Source organism: Neovison vison, chromosome 4 (genome assembly GCF_020171115.1).
Source record: "Neovison vison isolate M4711 chromosome 4, ASM_NN_V1, whole genome shotgun sequence".
Lineage (NCBI taxonomy): Eukaryota > Metazoa > Chordata > Mammalia > Carnivora > Mustelidae > Neogale > Neogale vison.
In genome coordinates this window covers 1,137,557-1,150,046 of record NC_058094.1, presented here as the reverse complement: position 1 = coordinate 1,150,046, position 12,490 = coordinate 1,137,557, and the positions used below count along the sequence as shown (strand labels likewise).

General features: G+C 69.5%; 2 protein-coding genes across 4 annotated transcripts; one reads left to right on the top strand and one right to left on the bottom strand.

Annotated features, from left to right (window-relative positions):
* Window positions 1-878: 878 nt before the first annotated feature.
* LOC122905493 (gasdermin-D-like) lies at window positions 879-5,230 on the top strand. Of its 3 annotated transcripts, none has more exons than XM_044247057.1 (11): window positions 879-989; window positions 1,920-2,141; window positions 2,299-2,491; window positions 3,059-3,227; window positions 3,363-3,465; window positions 3,643-3,705; window positions 3,975-4,043; window positions 4,160-4,335; window positions 4,416-4,557; window positions 4,654-4,727; window positions 4,836-5,230. In XM_044247057.1, exons 2-11 carry the CDS (start codon window positions 1,925-1,927, stop codon window positions 5,085-5,087), a joined length of 1,458 nt encoding a protein of 485 aa, XP_044102992.1. In that variant the 5' UTR covers window positions 879-989; window positions 1,920-1,924; the 3' UTR covers window positions 5,088-5,230. The 3 variants fall into 3 exon arrangements, with proteins under 3 accessions (XP_044102992.1, XP_044102994.1, XP_044102991.1); XM_044247059.1 differs by having other exon boundaries at window positions 879-1,029; window positions 4,839-5,230; XM_044247056.1 differs by having other exon boundaries at window positions 879-1,029.
* Window positions 5,231-7,868: 2,638 nt separating this feature from the next.
* On the bottom strand, window positions 7,869-12,246 carry LOC122905286 (maestro heat-like repeat-containing protein family member 6). Its single transcript, XM_044246955.1, has 14 exons — window positions 12,031-12,246; window positions 11,772-11,924; window positions 11,497-11,651; window positions 10,805-10,922; window positions 10,441-10,625; window positions 10,214-10,351; window positions 9,988-10,102; window positions 9,749-9,892; window positions 9,502-9,675; window positions 9,180-9,347; window positions 8,825-8,944; window positions 8,469-8,571; window positions 8,292-8,357; window positions 7,869-8,134 (listed from the first exon to the last, which is right to left on the bottom strand). The coding sequence occupies exons 1-14, from the start codon at window positions 12,244-12,246 to the stop codon at window positions 7,869-7,871; spliced, it is 2,121 nt and encodes a 706-aa protein (XP_044102890.1).
* Window positions 12,247-12,490: the final 244 nt, after the last annotated feature.

Sequence of the window (12,490 nt, the reverse complement as noted above, 5' to 3'; positions counted from 1 at the left end):
GTGTACAGACCCAAACACGTGCATGAGCACACACGTGGGGCGCCTGGGGGGCTGTTGGGTGAGCGGCGGCCTGCCGCTCGGGTCGGGACCCGGAGTCCCGGGATGGATTCCCGCGTCAGGCTCCCCGCTGGATCGGGCTCTGCTGCTCCCTCTGACCTTCCCCTCTCACGCTCCCTCGCTCCCATTCTCTCAAATAAATAAAATCTTGAAAAAAAGAAAGAAACAAACGGTGTACGCGTCAGCCGTCACTCCCCGACCCCCCTAAGCCGGCGACCTCTCATCTACTCTGTCTCTAGGGCTTGGGCCTGCGTTTGAGGCTCATCCGTGTCCCGGGCCGTCAGTATGTCCTTCCCTCCCTCCTGGGTCTTCCCCTGGACGGAGGTCCCGAGCCCTTTCCTCGGCTGATGCGCCTCTGCGTTGCTTCTACGTTTTGGTGTTTCAGGGGACGCCGCGTGAGCCTTCGCGGAGGGCTGGTGCGTGAACAGACGCCCTCGTTTCTGTTGAACCCACGCAGGAGAGGAGAGGGCGAGGCTGAGCGTGGTTGTCGGTGGCCCCGCAGGGTCCCTCTGCCCCCGACCCCTGCTCTGTGGGGTCTGTGACAGCCGCAGGCAGGCGTGCAGTGGCCTCGCGCGAGGCCGGGGCCGGGCTGGCGGCTCCCAGCTGGGTGTGGATGCGCACATCTCCACGGCATTGCCGGCCGTCCGCGCCTTCAGAGCCGTGTCTGTTGGGCTCCAGCTGTAAGAAGGAAGCCACGGGAAGTACCTCCCGCTGGAGGGGGAGGCGAGGGCGCTGGGGCCGCGGGTGGGGCCTCACGGGGTGCACTGGCAGGGGCGTTTCTGGGAGGGCCGGCCGGTCACGTCACTAGACTCAAGTTTCACTTTTGGGTCTGGGCTCCCGCAGCCGTGCACTTCCCTGCACGCTTCCCAGCTCCGGTCTGCAGGGCGGACCTGCTTCCCGTCGTGGGCCCGGAACCAGGGGTGACCGTCGCGGTGAGCTGCAGCCCACGCCCAGTGCCGTCCCCACTGCCTGGTGAGGGGGAGCTCCGGCTGAGTGGGGGCGATGCCGCCCCTTTTGGGCGACCACGAGGTCCCAGCACCCTCCCAGGCAAGCTTAGGGAAGCCTGAGGCCTCTAGGAAGCCTGTCTGGGTTCGGGTTCGACCGCAGGGGGGCCCCTTCCCGGTACCCCGTGGCCCACTCCGAATCCAGACCCACACCGAGGCTCAAAGGTCTCCGCCTGGCAGGAGTGGTCGGGAAAGGCCGGCTGCTCTGCCTGGGGCCCAGGCCTCCTGTGTGCTGGGTCAGGCCTGCTGTAGGCTCTGGTCCCTGAAGCCTCAGCCTTGGGCTGGGGGCTCATGCAATTCTGGGCACAGGAAGAGCCTCAGAGGGCATCCCTGGAAGCTGGGGACGCTGGGGCAGAGCCTTGTGTGGGCCCCTTGCCAAGTCCCCAGAAGCTTGGTGGGCCCTGCTGCTTCTCCTGCCCTCTGAACGCCTCACCCAGGGAGACGGCCGCCCCAGTAACGAGAGCGTGGGGCTGGGGGCACCCTGAGACCTCTGGCCTCCCCTGGCCCCTGCTCAGCAAGCACTAAGAGTCCCAGGCTCTCCGGGGCTTCCCGTGGGCACTCCGGCCACAGTCCTGTTGCGCGGGTGGCCTGAGTCCCACAGAGGCCTGCGAACCCCATCCCAGCCTAGAGGCGCTCAGCAGCCCCAGGCGCGGCTGCGAGGGGGTGGCGGGCAGACACTGTTCCTGTGCTGAGTGGTCGGCAGCAGGAGTGGAGCTTTCTGCCCGTCAGAGCGTCCCAGGCCGGCCTGTGGAGGAAGAGAGCTCCCTGCCGGTGGAGGCATCCAAGCAGCGAGTGGTGCCCCCATCCCCCACTGTTCTAGCCGGAGGGCAACACGGCTGGCCCATCTGTCCTCCTCAGGAGCCATGGCATCCACCTTCGAGGACGTGGTCAAGAGAGTGGTCCGGGAGCTGGACCACGGCGGCAAGCTGATCCCCGTGGACAGCCTGCAGAGCTCCGCCGGCTTCCAGCCCTACTGCTTGTTGCGCAGGAAGCTCCCAATGTCGCGATTCCAGAAAGCCCGCTACACGGGCCTCAACCTGTCCATCAGGGACATTCTGGAGCCTGGCGCCCCAGAACCAGGTACCCCGTCCTCTGGGAGGGGAGGGACGGGGGGCCTGCTGCGGGCTCCGCGCTTCTGGGCTTTCAGCCTTCCAACAACACGGCCTTTCCAACCCTCTGCGCGGGAGGGGCCGGGGACCGACGGGGGGACGGGCCCTCAGCTCTGGTCTGGCTCTAGACGTGAAACAAAGCACGCCCATCCGCGTCTTCGACTGCACGGACGGGGAGGCACAGGGCGGCGGGGAGCTGGAAGCCGCGGGACAGGGGAGGCTTGCGGGCCAGGCGTCGGTGTCCGAGTACCTCAGGATCTCAATGAAAGTGTGCACACGGCAAGTGGACCCCAACGTCTGGGACGCCATGAAGCGAGAGAGGTGAGCCCCCGGGCAGCCCCCGGGTCACCAGCCCGGGGCATCAGGAGTCACCAGGTGGCCGTGAAAGGCCAAGGGTCAGCACGGCGGCCGGGGTGGGGGGAGTACAGGCCCCGGGGGCCCGTCAAGCCCGGCAGAGGGGGACGAGGCTGCCGAGGTGATGGGTGACGGCATCCTGAGGGCCGGCGGGGCCAGGCCGAGCCGAGCCCACACGGGACAGGGGTGAAGAGCAACAGTAGTTCAGGGTAGAGTTTTGAAATTTCAATCCAGGGAGGGGCAGCAAGTGGGGGAAGGAGCGGCTAGGTGAGCAGCGGCCGAGGGTTGGGTATCGCCAGGGTCTGCCGGTGTCCACGGAGCACTCCTGGGTCTGTGCCTCCCCCACCATGGCCCACCCCCCAGGAACACTGTTGGGAGCTCCCCGGGAGGGAATGATGGGAATCCCGGGCCTGGGCCCCCCCGGAGGTCCTGGGCTCCTGGGCCGCAGCAGCCCCCAAGCAGCGTGGCCCACAGAGGGGGAGGGCAGGACCCCCTGCCCCCCACCACAGCCTCCAGGTCAACCACCTGCCACAGGCGCCTGCGGCAGCCGGAGCACAAAGTCCTGGGGCAGCTGCGCAACTGCAAGAGCGACGTGTGCGTGGTGACAGAGGTCCTGCAGACGCAGGAGGAGGTGACCGTCAGCCAGACCCAGAAGCACGAGGGATCCGGCCAGTTTGCGCTGCTTGGAGCCTTATCTTTCCAGGTGTGCGGCGAGGGTCGTGAACTGGGCAGGGCTCGGGGAGGCCAGCGGGGTGTCCCCAGGCAGACCCCCCCACCTGCACCCAGCCTCCTCAGCCCATGACCTAAGCCCAGGCCCGAGCCCCTCTCCACCCCACAGGGCCAAGGCCAGGGCCGCCGGAGCCGTAAGAAGAAGGTCAGCATCCCCGCGGGCACCGTCCTGGCCTTCCAAGTGGCCCAGCTGCTCGTTGACCCTGACTGGGGTGAGCTGGGATTGGGGTGCCTCCTGCGGCCCTGGCAGAGAGGCGAGGAGGCCCAGCTTCCCGGGCGGCCTAGGAGCCGAGGTCGGGCCTGGGAGGGGACAGGGTAGCCCCCGGGGGTGAGGCAGAGGCTGGGGTCACTGGGCGACCTGCCCCATCTCTGCTCCCCCCGGACTACAGATGTCCTCCTCTACTGGGACAAGAAGGGCAAGAGGCCGAAGACCTTCATGCCGCCCAGTGAAGGTGAGGTGGGCGCCTCCCGCCCAGCCCGGGGCCTTCTGCGCAGCTCAGCTCGGCCGGCAGGCCCCGGCCGGGATCCCCAGTGCCCGAGGAAACTCACTCGCACCGGGGACAGGGAAGCTCTATGGACACAGGAACACCAGCCCCGCCCGGCTTCACCCCTGCCTCGGCCCAGCCTCTCCCCTGCCCTGGGCTGCCAGGGCTGGGTGGTGGTGATGGCCGGTGAGGCCCAGGGGCCTGCTCCCAGCCCTGACTTGCCCTGCTCCGCCCAGACCGCAAGCTGGTTTTTGAAAGCCCCACAAGTGAACACTTTTACTCCGGACGCGAAGAGTTACAGTCAGGTCAGACAACAGCTCAAGAAGCCCGGGAACGTGGGCGGGCACCCCTTTCTGCCCCCCGGGAGTCTGCCCTTCCCCACCAGGGCTCTCCAAGGTCAGTCCTAGTCCTCTCCCCACAGACGGGTTTGCTGAGGTCGGTCCTGCGTTCAAGGGAGACTTCCAGGACCTGCAGGCAGAGGTGTGGGCCCACGTCCGGGCCCTCCGGTGCTTGTCCCGGGAACTGTGCGGGCAGCTGCTGGCGGGCTTGGCGCAGGTGCTGCGGGAAGAGCGGGCCCTGCAAACTCTGGAGGACGAGGTGAGCAGCCCCGGGGCAGGAGGGCCGGCGGGAGGGGCCCGCACCCGGCGCCTGGACTCACCGTCCGGCCCCGTCCCCAGCTGGAGCAGGGCCTGAGCTGTGGGGTGGTGCCCACCCTGGAAGGTCCAGCGGGCGCCGTCCTGGAGTGCCTGGTGAACAGCTCCGGGGAGCTAGAAGGGCAGCTGGCGCGCCCTGTCCTCTACCTGGTGGAAGCACTGGCCGGTAAGAGGCTCCTGCAGTGGGGCCGGGCGGGGCAGGGGTAGGGGCTTGTCGGGCCAGGCCTTCTGGAACCCCCTCTGAGCGGAAGTCTCCCCCCAGTGCTGACTGAGACCCAGCATGCGGTGCTCGGGAAGATGCTGGAGACCGGAGAGCTTTCTGGGCGGTTGGACCTGGTAAGACACATGTGGGTGGCGGGGCCAAGGGGTGAGGGGGGTCCTAGGGAGGAGCGATGGGGGGAGGCGGGCACGCACAGCTCACAACAACCTCCCTCCTTGTTCTAGCAGGTGGGGAGCGTCTTGGAGCAGAGCAGTCCCTGGCAGCAGTGTAGGGGCGTGTCCCTGCCACCAGAGGTCCTGGGGAGCAGCTGGGACCCAGAGACACCTGCCTGGGTCCTGCTGGAGGAATGCGGGCTGGAGGTGCAGGCGGACGCCCCCCAGGTGCGCTGGGAGCCACAGGCCCAGGAACGCACCTGCGCTCTCTTCGCCTGCCTGCTCCTGCTGCTGGGACTGAGCCCGGACAGCTGCTGGGGCTGAGCCCCTCTCTGGCTCCCCCAGGCAGCTGCAGGGACACGGGGGTGGGACACAGCTTGAGCCCACCCCTGCACCCCAGACAGCCTGTGGCCCGTTCGTCCCGGGGCCGGGCGTTGGGAGAGTCAATAAATGTGGTGTACGAGGGAGAGAGGCTCACAGAGTATTGAGGAGGTCCCAGAACCAGGCGGGGAGCACGGCGGGGCAGGGGCTGCTCCGCGGTCCCACTTCTGTTCTGCCGTGGGGCTAAGGGGTCTGCCAGGTGTTGGGACCCGGCCCCGCAGGAGAGGACCGGCCACGCAGCTGGGCCCCGGCCCTCCCCTGAAGGCCGGCCTCCCCGAGCGAACACGGCAGAGCAGCTTGCCCAGGGAACTTGAGGACGTCCCGCTGTGGCCTCGAGGACGGAGCGGAGACCAGAGCACGGCTGTCTGACAGGCACACAGACTGGTCCTCCTGGGGGAGGGTCTGCGTGGACCTAACCCTAACCTTCGTCTGAATGGTCTGGTCTCGTCCAGGCACATCTGCTCAAGGCTAAGAGTCTGTCCCTGTGCGTGGGTGGGGTGTCCTGGCCCCTGGGGTGCAGATCCCTGGCCACTCGCGGGCCTCAGCCACCCACGGCAGAGGGGGACCCGAGGGCAGGCACAGGCGGGACCCGACATGGCCTCGTCGCCAACAGTGTGCACAGTCCGGAAATCGGCCTTTCGTGGTGGGAACCGCAGTCGGCCTTCCTCTGCGCGCCGGCAGGGCGACGAAGCGGGGGTTCCGCCATGGCTGCCCCTGAGAGGGGGCCCCAGGACTCACCGAACAGGAGGGACAGCAGTCTCAGAGCAAGGACCTTGGCCCCAGAGAACATCTCGTGTCCCAGCCCGAGAGCGAAATGAATGCAAGGACTAAGCGGGCTGCGCCCCACACGCCCTCCGTCCTCCCACCTGGCGGGCAGAGGGTCTTGGGGGGCATAGCAAGCTGGGGGTGGCCACAGGACCACGAGCCGGGGGACACACTGTGCAGGACAGAGCCTGCGCTCCTGTAACCGGGAGGGCGGTGGGCACGACGGACCTGGGGCGGAAGGGGCCGGGTGCCGCCTGCCCGAGCCCTCCGCGGAGCCCGGGGCCTCCTTTCGAGAGCGCATCTCTGGCCGGCCGTGCCCTGCTTGGTGACGGAAGCGCGCGGCCATCGCTCAGCCCAGGTTGCGGCTCCTGGGCGGCGGCCCTGGGGGGCTGGGCCTGCTTCTGACCTCAGCGGCCGTTACTGAGGGGAGCGTGAGGCTCCTGCCCCAGCCTCGGGCCCAGATCAAATCAGGGGCTCGGAGGACGTCCCCGCACACACCCGCTGCCTCGAGGGACACCGAAGACGGACACCCAGCCCTGCCCTGCTCAGCGTCCCCATCCTGGGAGCTGCGGTCCTGCCCGACAGGGGACTGGCTCGAGAGCCCCCAGGCCCGCACAGCCTCCCAGGACACCCCCAAACACCCCTCTCCTTCCCTCTCCCAGCCTCCCTCGGGAGTCTGGGGGCCCCCGGAGGGTCGGTGACACGTTTCGTTAGTTCTAAACGGACACAGCAGACCATACCCGCTGCTTCCACACTGACCCGTGCGCTTGGGCCTCGAGGACCTAACGACCTTCCTGCCTGAGCTCCGGAGCTTTCTGTCCGTCTCAGGTGAACCCTTGCCTTCCCTGGCCGTAAACACGGACCCTGAACCGGCCTGACTGTAACCCCCGGCGGGCGGACCCTTACTCCTCGCTCGATACTCACTGCCTTATCTATCATCCCAGCCTGAGCCAGACCCGGGCCAGGCCATGGTCATCAGGACTCCATGCTTGGCCCAGACCCGGTTCCAGACTCATCCCAGACCCCTGTAACGCACCTGTGTTTATTTTAACCACTTGCCCCAGGGGCCAGGCGGGACCCCAAGGGGGTCCCCAGACGGGGCGGGACGGGTCCCAGCCCTCCAAGAGGACTGGTCCCCGCTCCGTCCTCGAGGCCACCCCCAAGGACATGGCATTGGGGGGTGGACCCGGAAAGGCAAGAGAACGTCTCAAGACAGGCATTCCGGGCGGAGGGGCCCACCAGGACCCAGAGCCGCTTCCTCCCAGCACGTGCTGTCACGCTGCCCTCGTTCCAGCCCAGGGAGGGCCCTGGGGAGCCACCTGGGGCCTCAGTCTGGAGGGGGCGGGAGGTGGCACCCCACACCTGAAGCCCACCCCCAGCCTCCAGCGGGGAAGTCAGGGGGAACCCAGAAAAGGTCTGGTGACCTTTCTGTGACGCGACGCACAGGAGTGTGGGGGCGATGGTGACAGGCCAGTGAGGAGTGGGACATGTGATGGGGGACTTGGGGCCACTGGGGAGGACAGCCCAGACAGGCAGGGGAGGCAGAGTGGGGAGGCCATGCGTGAACCCAGCAAGCAGGCGGCCTCTCGTGGCAACAGCTCCCGGGGTTGGGCCAGGGTCACCGTGCCCCCATCGGACCCCAGCTAGCTGCCAGGTGCCATCCAAGCTGGGGGTGGGGCACACTCAGGTTGCTGGCCTGAGTGGGGACAGATGGGCCCACGCGGGCAAGGCGGGCTGAAGGCAAGACGGCGCTTGGACAGAAGGCGCCCCGGTCCTGGGTCGCGTGGCTGTCGGGGCGGGGCGCCCCTAGAGAGGGAGGGTTGGTGCGCATCCAGGCCCGGGCCCAGGGTGGGGGGCCCTCAAGGGGAGCCGCTCCTGCACACCTGCCCCTGCCAGGCCTGGCCCCGGAGCGGAGCGCTGCCCGTCTGCGACCCCGGGGACCCTCCAAGCTGGTCAGGCTCAGGTCCAGCTGGGTCCCAGGCAGCCCCAGCGGCCTATGACGCTCCGGGGCTGGAACGGGCTGGTGGGGTAGACTGGTGGGGGCCGGGGGGGCCGGCTGGGGTGCCAGAGGCCTGGGCCGAGGAGAGGCAGGGGCAGGCGGAGGAGACCTGGGCTGAGGCGGCGGGGCCCGGCTTGGGCGCGGGCCAGCAGCGCCACCTGTTGGGCGGACGCGTGAGCCGCGGCGACCACGGCGGGCTCTGGGTCACTCTGCAGCTGTCCCAGGTCTGCAGGGACAGGGCAGCTCAGGCAGGGCAGAGAGCTCTCAGAACCACAACGTATCCCAGGCCCCGGGCCCTCCACCCGTCCCTTCCCATCCGCTGCGACCTCGCGCCCCCTGCCTCTCCAGGACCCCACACGCCGGTGAGCCAGCTGGACCCTCACCCTGGAGCAGGGAGTCCAGCAGGTCCTGGTTGACACGGCCAGGGCTGGTGTGATGGACGAGGAAGCCTGGACCGAGACATGCCCGTGAGCGCTGGCCGCCGGCGCCCATCAGGGAAGGGTGGTCCGGCTCCCAGAGCTCTGAGCGCGAGGGACGGACACCAGGACTGCCTCACTCACCTAGGAGCACGGCCGCGGCCCAGCGCAAAGGGGTCTGTGGGCTCCGCAGGTAGCCCTGGGTCTGGCTCAGGAAGCTGGGGGTGTGACTTGGGTACCGCTGAACCTGGGGGCAGACAGGGTCATGCCGGTATCCCAGGACCCATGGCACGTGGAGAGCAGGTGGCAGACGTCAGCCCAGGGCTCGGGGGCCCCGGGGAACCCCCAGGGCAAGGCCTCAGGGCCAGAGGTCTTAGACATGCCCCCACCTTGTCTGGGAGAGTGAGGAGACCGGGTTTTGGGGGTAGAGCCTGGTGCATACCGGGCCAAGTGGGCAGCTGACCACACCCCATCGCTGTCACCGTCCTCCCCCTACTGACCAGGCAGTGGCAGATGCGGCTTAGGGCCTCAGGGCTGTCGTAGTGGGCCACAGTGACCGTGTCCTCCAGCAGGCCCCAACGCAAGGCCTGGTCACAGCGGGCCAGGGTCCACTCTGAACTCTAGGGAAGGGGAAGGGAGCAGGGTTAGAGTCCAGAAAGTGGCTGGAGGGACCCCACGTGTGGCCAGGATGAGAGGTGGAAGAGCCCAGGGCATGTGGTCCAGGAAAGACCAGGAACCCGGGAGCCCTGGACACTCGCACCTGAGGTCCTCATAGAAATACGAGGAGCGGCGCAGGGTGGGGACGGGTGGGGGTGGGTGGGGAGAGCAATGGGACAGTCTTGGGGGACAGCTGACCTCAGCGGCATCGCGGCTGGGATCTTGCAGGCGCAACAGCAGAGGGATGACGCTCTGGAGCACCAGCTTCCGGAGGGGGCCGCGGAGCCCCACCCGGAGCCCGCCCCGGCCCCGCCGCACCAGCGTCCCGAGAAGCCCCACGGCCGAGGCGCGGACCGACTCCCGGGCCTGCGTGGGAGGGCGCGGTCAGGGCAGACGGAGCAGGCTGCGTTCCCGACGGTGATCCGGGGGCCTGGTGGGCGGGGGGTTCTGCGGCGGGGGAGGGATGGGCCGGAACGGGGGTGGGGCGGCGCGGGGGCGAGGCCTGGGGGGCGGGGCTTACGTCGTCCAGCAGCCGCGGGAGGCGCGGCCCCAGCTGGGCGCTCAGGAGCCGCACGGGCGCCCGCGGCTGCCGCAGGAGCCTCCCCAGCGCGCCCAGCGCCGCGTCCACGAGCCTCGCGTCGCCCTCGCCCAGCGCACCCAGCAGCGCGGGCAGCAGCCTGCTCCCGTGCCGCACCTGCGGGGGCAGCGACTCGTGGGCGGCCCCTCGCGGCCCCGCCCGGTCCCCCGCCCCCGGCCCTGTCCCTGACCTTCCCGCGGTCCAGCGCCAGGTGGCTGAGGCCCAGCAGGCCCAGCCAGCGCACGGTGGGCTCGGGGTCGCCCTGCCAGGCCCGGAGCCGCTCCAGGATGACCTCCTCCCGCAGGAGCCTCGCGGTGGGCCGACTCTGCAGCAGCTGAGGGGGGGGGCGGGGAGGCCTGTGGTCAGCGCGCGCGAGGGCGGCCGCGCGCAGCCGGCGCCCCTCCCCGGCCGCGTGGGAAGCAGGCTCACCCCGGCGAAGAAGGCCATCGCCGTGAGGCGCTGCGCGTCGTCGGGGCTGCGCAGCTGCGGCAGCAAGTTCGCAAACAGGCCTCGCAGGTGGTGGTCCGCGTGGGCCACCATGGCACTGGATGGGGAGGAGATGGGGCGCTCTCTCGTCTCCCCTGCAGCCCCTGGAGAAGCCTCCAGCCGGCCCCGCCTCCCGCCCCCGCCTCTTCCCCCGCGCCCCCTCCCGCACCTGGCCAGCAGCAGGACGCCTTCTAGGTGGCTGTGGGCTCCGACCAGCCTCCTCCAGCCTCCGGCCTGCTCCATGCACGTGACTACCATGCGGCCACCGTCCCCGGCGAGCAAGGCCTTCAAGGCCTCCACCGCGCAGCTGGGTAGGGGCAGGCAGCGGGTGGGTGGAAGGGCCGGGAGGGCACCGGCCCCAACCCCCTTCCCTGGGCCGGGGCTGCGGGCCCTCACCTGGCGTGGCTGTGCGGCGGCCCCCGCTGCAAGGGGCCCCACACCTTCGGGGAGCCCGGGGCGCGCACGCCCCGCGCTAGCTGGTGTAGCTGCGTGACCAGCAGGAGCAGGAGCTGTGGGTAGAAGCCCCGCGTGGCACCCACGCAGCCAGACACAGCCAGCATCTCCCCAAGGGCCCGAGTGGCCTGTGGAACAAGCCGCCCGGCTCAGGCTCCGCCCCGCAGAGCTAGGACGAGGCCTCGGACCCTTGAGGAACGTGACCAACGCGCCGGGCCTGCCGCCCTGGTGCCCCCACCCCGGGGCCCGACCCTCCCACCCCCTAGGTCCTGGGGGAGGCCCCCGGCTGCGTGGGCCCCTCACCTACCGCCAAGGCCTCCAGCTCCCGCCCGGCCTGGTCCTTCAGCGCCCACAGCAGCTGGACCAGCACCTGCCCGTTCACGCACTGATTCCGGCTCAGGCTGGGCCACAGTTCAGCCGCCGCCCTGGGGGTGGGAGCCCCTGAGACAGGGTCTGATGTGGGGAGTCCCCAGGTCAGGGTGGGAGGCACCCCGAGGACTCCAGCCTGGGGAGGAGTCGGGAAACCGACCCCAAGGCACTCCACCCGCACACCCCAGAGGAAAAATTTAAGCTGCCCGGCGGGGGCCGTTCGGGGCTCCCTGGGGCCACCAGCAGGGCGACAGACCTGGTGTTGGGCACAGCCCATGTACAGAAGGAAACCCCAGAGACCGTCTCCTGGGCAGAGTGACCAAAGAGCCAGGGACGCTTGGGAGAAGCCGCCACCTGGCTTGCTCGTCCCACTTTGGAGCCCCAGCCTGGGCTCCCAGTGTGACCTGGAGGAGGAAGGCAGGCCCCCACGCCAGGACAGCCCTGAGGACCCCGGAGGACCCCCGAGGCGGGGGTTGGGGGTGTGGGGGTGTGGGGAGAGGATGGAGGACGGGAGTCGGGTGGGGGCGGGGCAATTCAGAGGCTCCGCCCCCCACCGCCAATCAGGAAGGGGGAAGAGAGCTGTTTGGGGACCTTGGGGATGTGGCTGCTGGCCTGGGGGAGGCGCGTTACCGGTCTGGGGGCAGCGAGCTGCGCAGCAGTGCACGCACCACCTCCCGAGCGTGCTCCCGGGCCAGCGCGCTCAGCACCCGGAGGGCCGCCCGCCGGGGCCTCCCTTCGGCTAGGCTGGGCACCTGCGCCAGCAGCTGGCTCACCAGGGCATACACCTGGCGGGGAGGAACAGACGTCAGCGACCTATGGCCACACCCCCGCGGGCAGGTGCAGCCGTGCCCCAACCTTAGAACTCAACAGCAGGAGCTGGGGCCAGGGAGGGGGCGATGGCTCACCTGCGCCTCCAGAGGCTCGCCCCGGGCCTCCGGAGCTGAGGACAGTGTGAGCGCTGTTGCCTGAGTCCCCACAAAGCCGGCCTCCTGCAGGCAGGCTGCGGTGTAAGCTGCCAGGTCCGCAAGGGCCCCCTCCTCCCGGGAGCTCTGGGGGTCCTAGAGCAGGGGTGGGATGGGCCAAGTGCCCTTGACTCTCCCAGCTGTCTTCCCCAGCGACCCCATCTTCCTTCATGTGGTCTCTGCAGTCTCCCTTCCCACTCACCTGACAGGGTCCCTCAGGGGCCTCACAGACCGGGGCAGGGACGGCACCCACACTCTTGGGATCCGACTCGGGTTCAAGCCCACGTCCGGACTGACGGCCAAGGGCAGAGCGACCTGGGGTCTGCCCCTGGTTGGCCTGGATCCCTTCAGCCAGAGCTGTCAGGGTTAGAGCCCCCACAGGGCCCCCGCGGGCCTGGCCCCACGCCCCCCAAGCCATGACCCCCGGCACACCCCAAGCCGCGCAGCCAGATCCAGAAGCGCCTGCCGCTGCTGCTTCTCGGAAGTCGTGCCCAGGCCTGACCTAGAAGCTGGCCCTGGACAGGCAGGACCGGGGGCAGGCGTGGTGGCGCTTCCTGGGTGGGGGCCGGGGCGCTCCCAGACGCACCCCCAGGTGTGAATATCCGGGGCGCGTGAAGGGCCCTCCTGCCCTTGCTGCTGGCAGGGAGTAGCTGGCCTGAAGC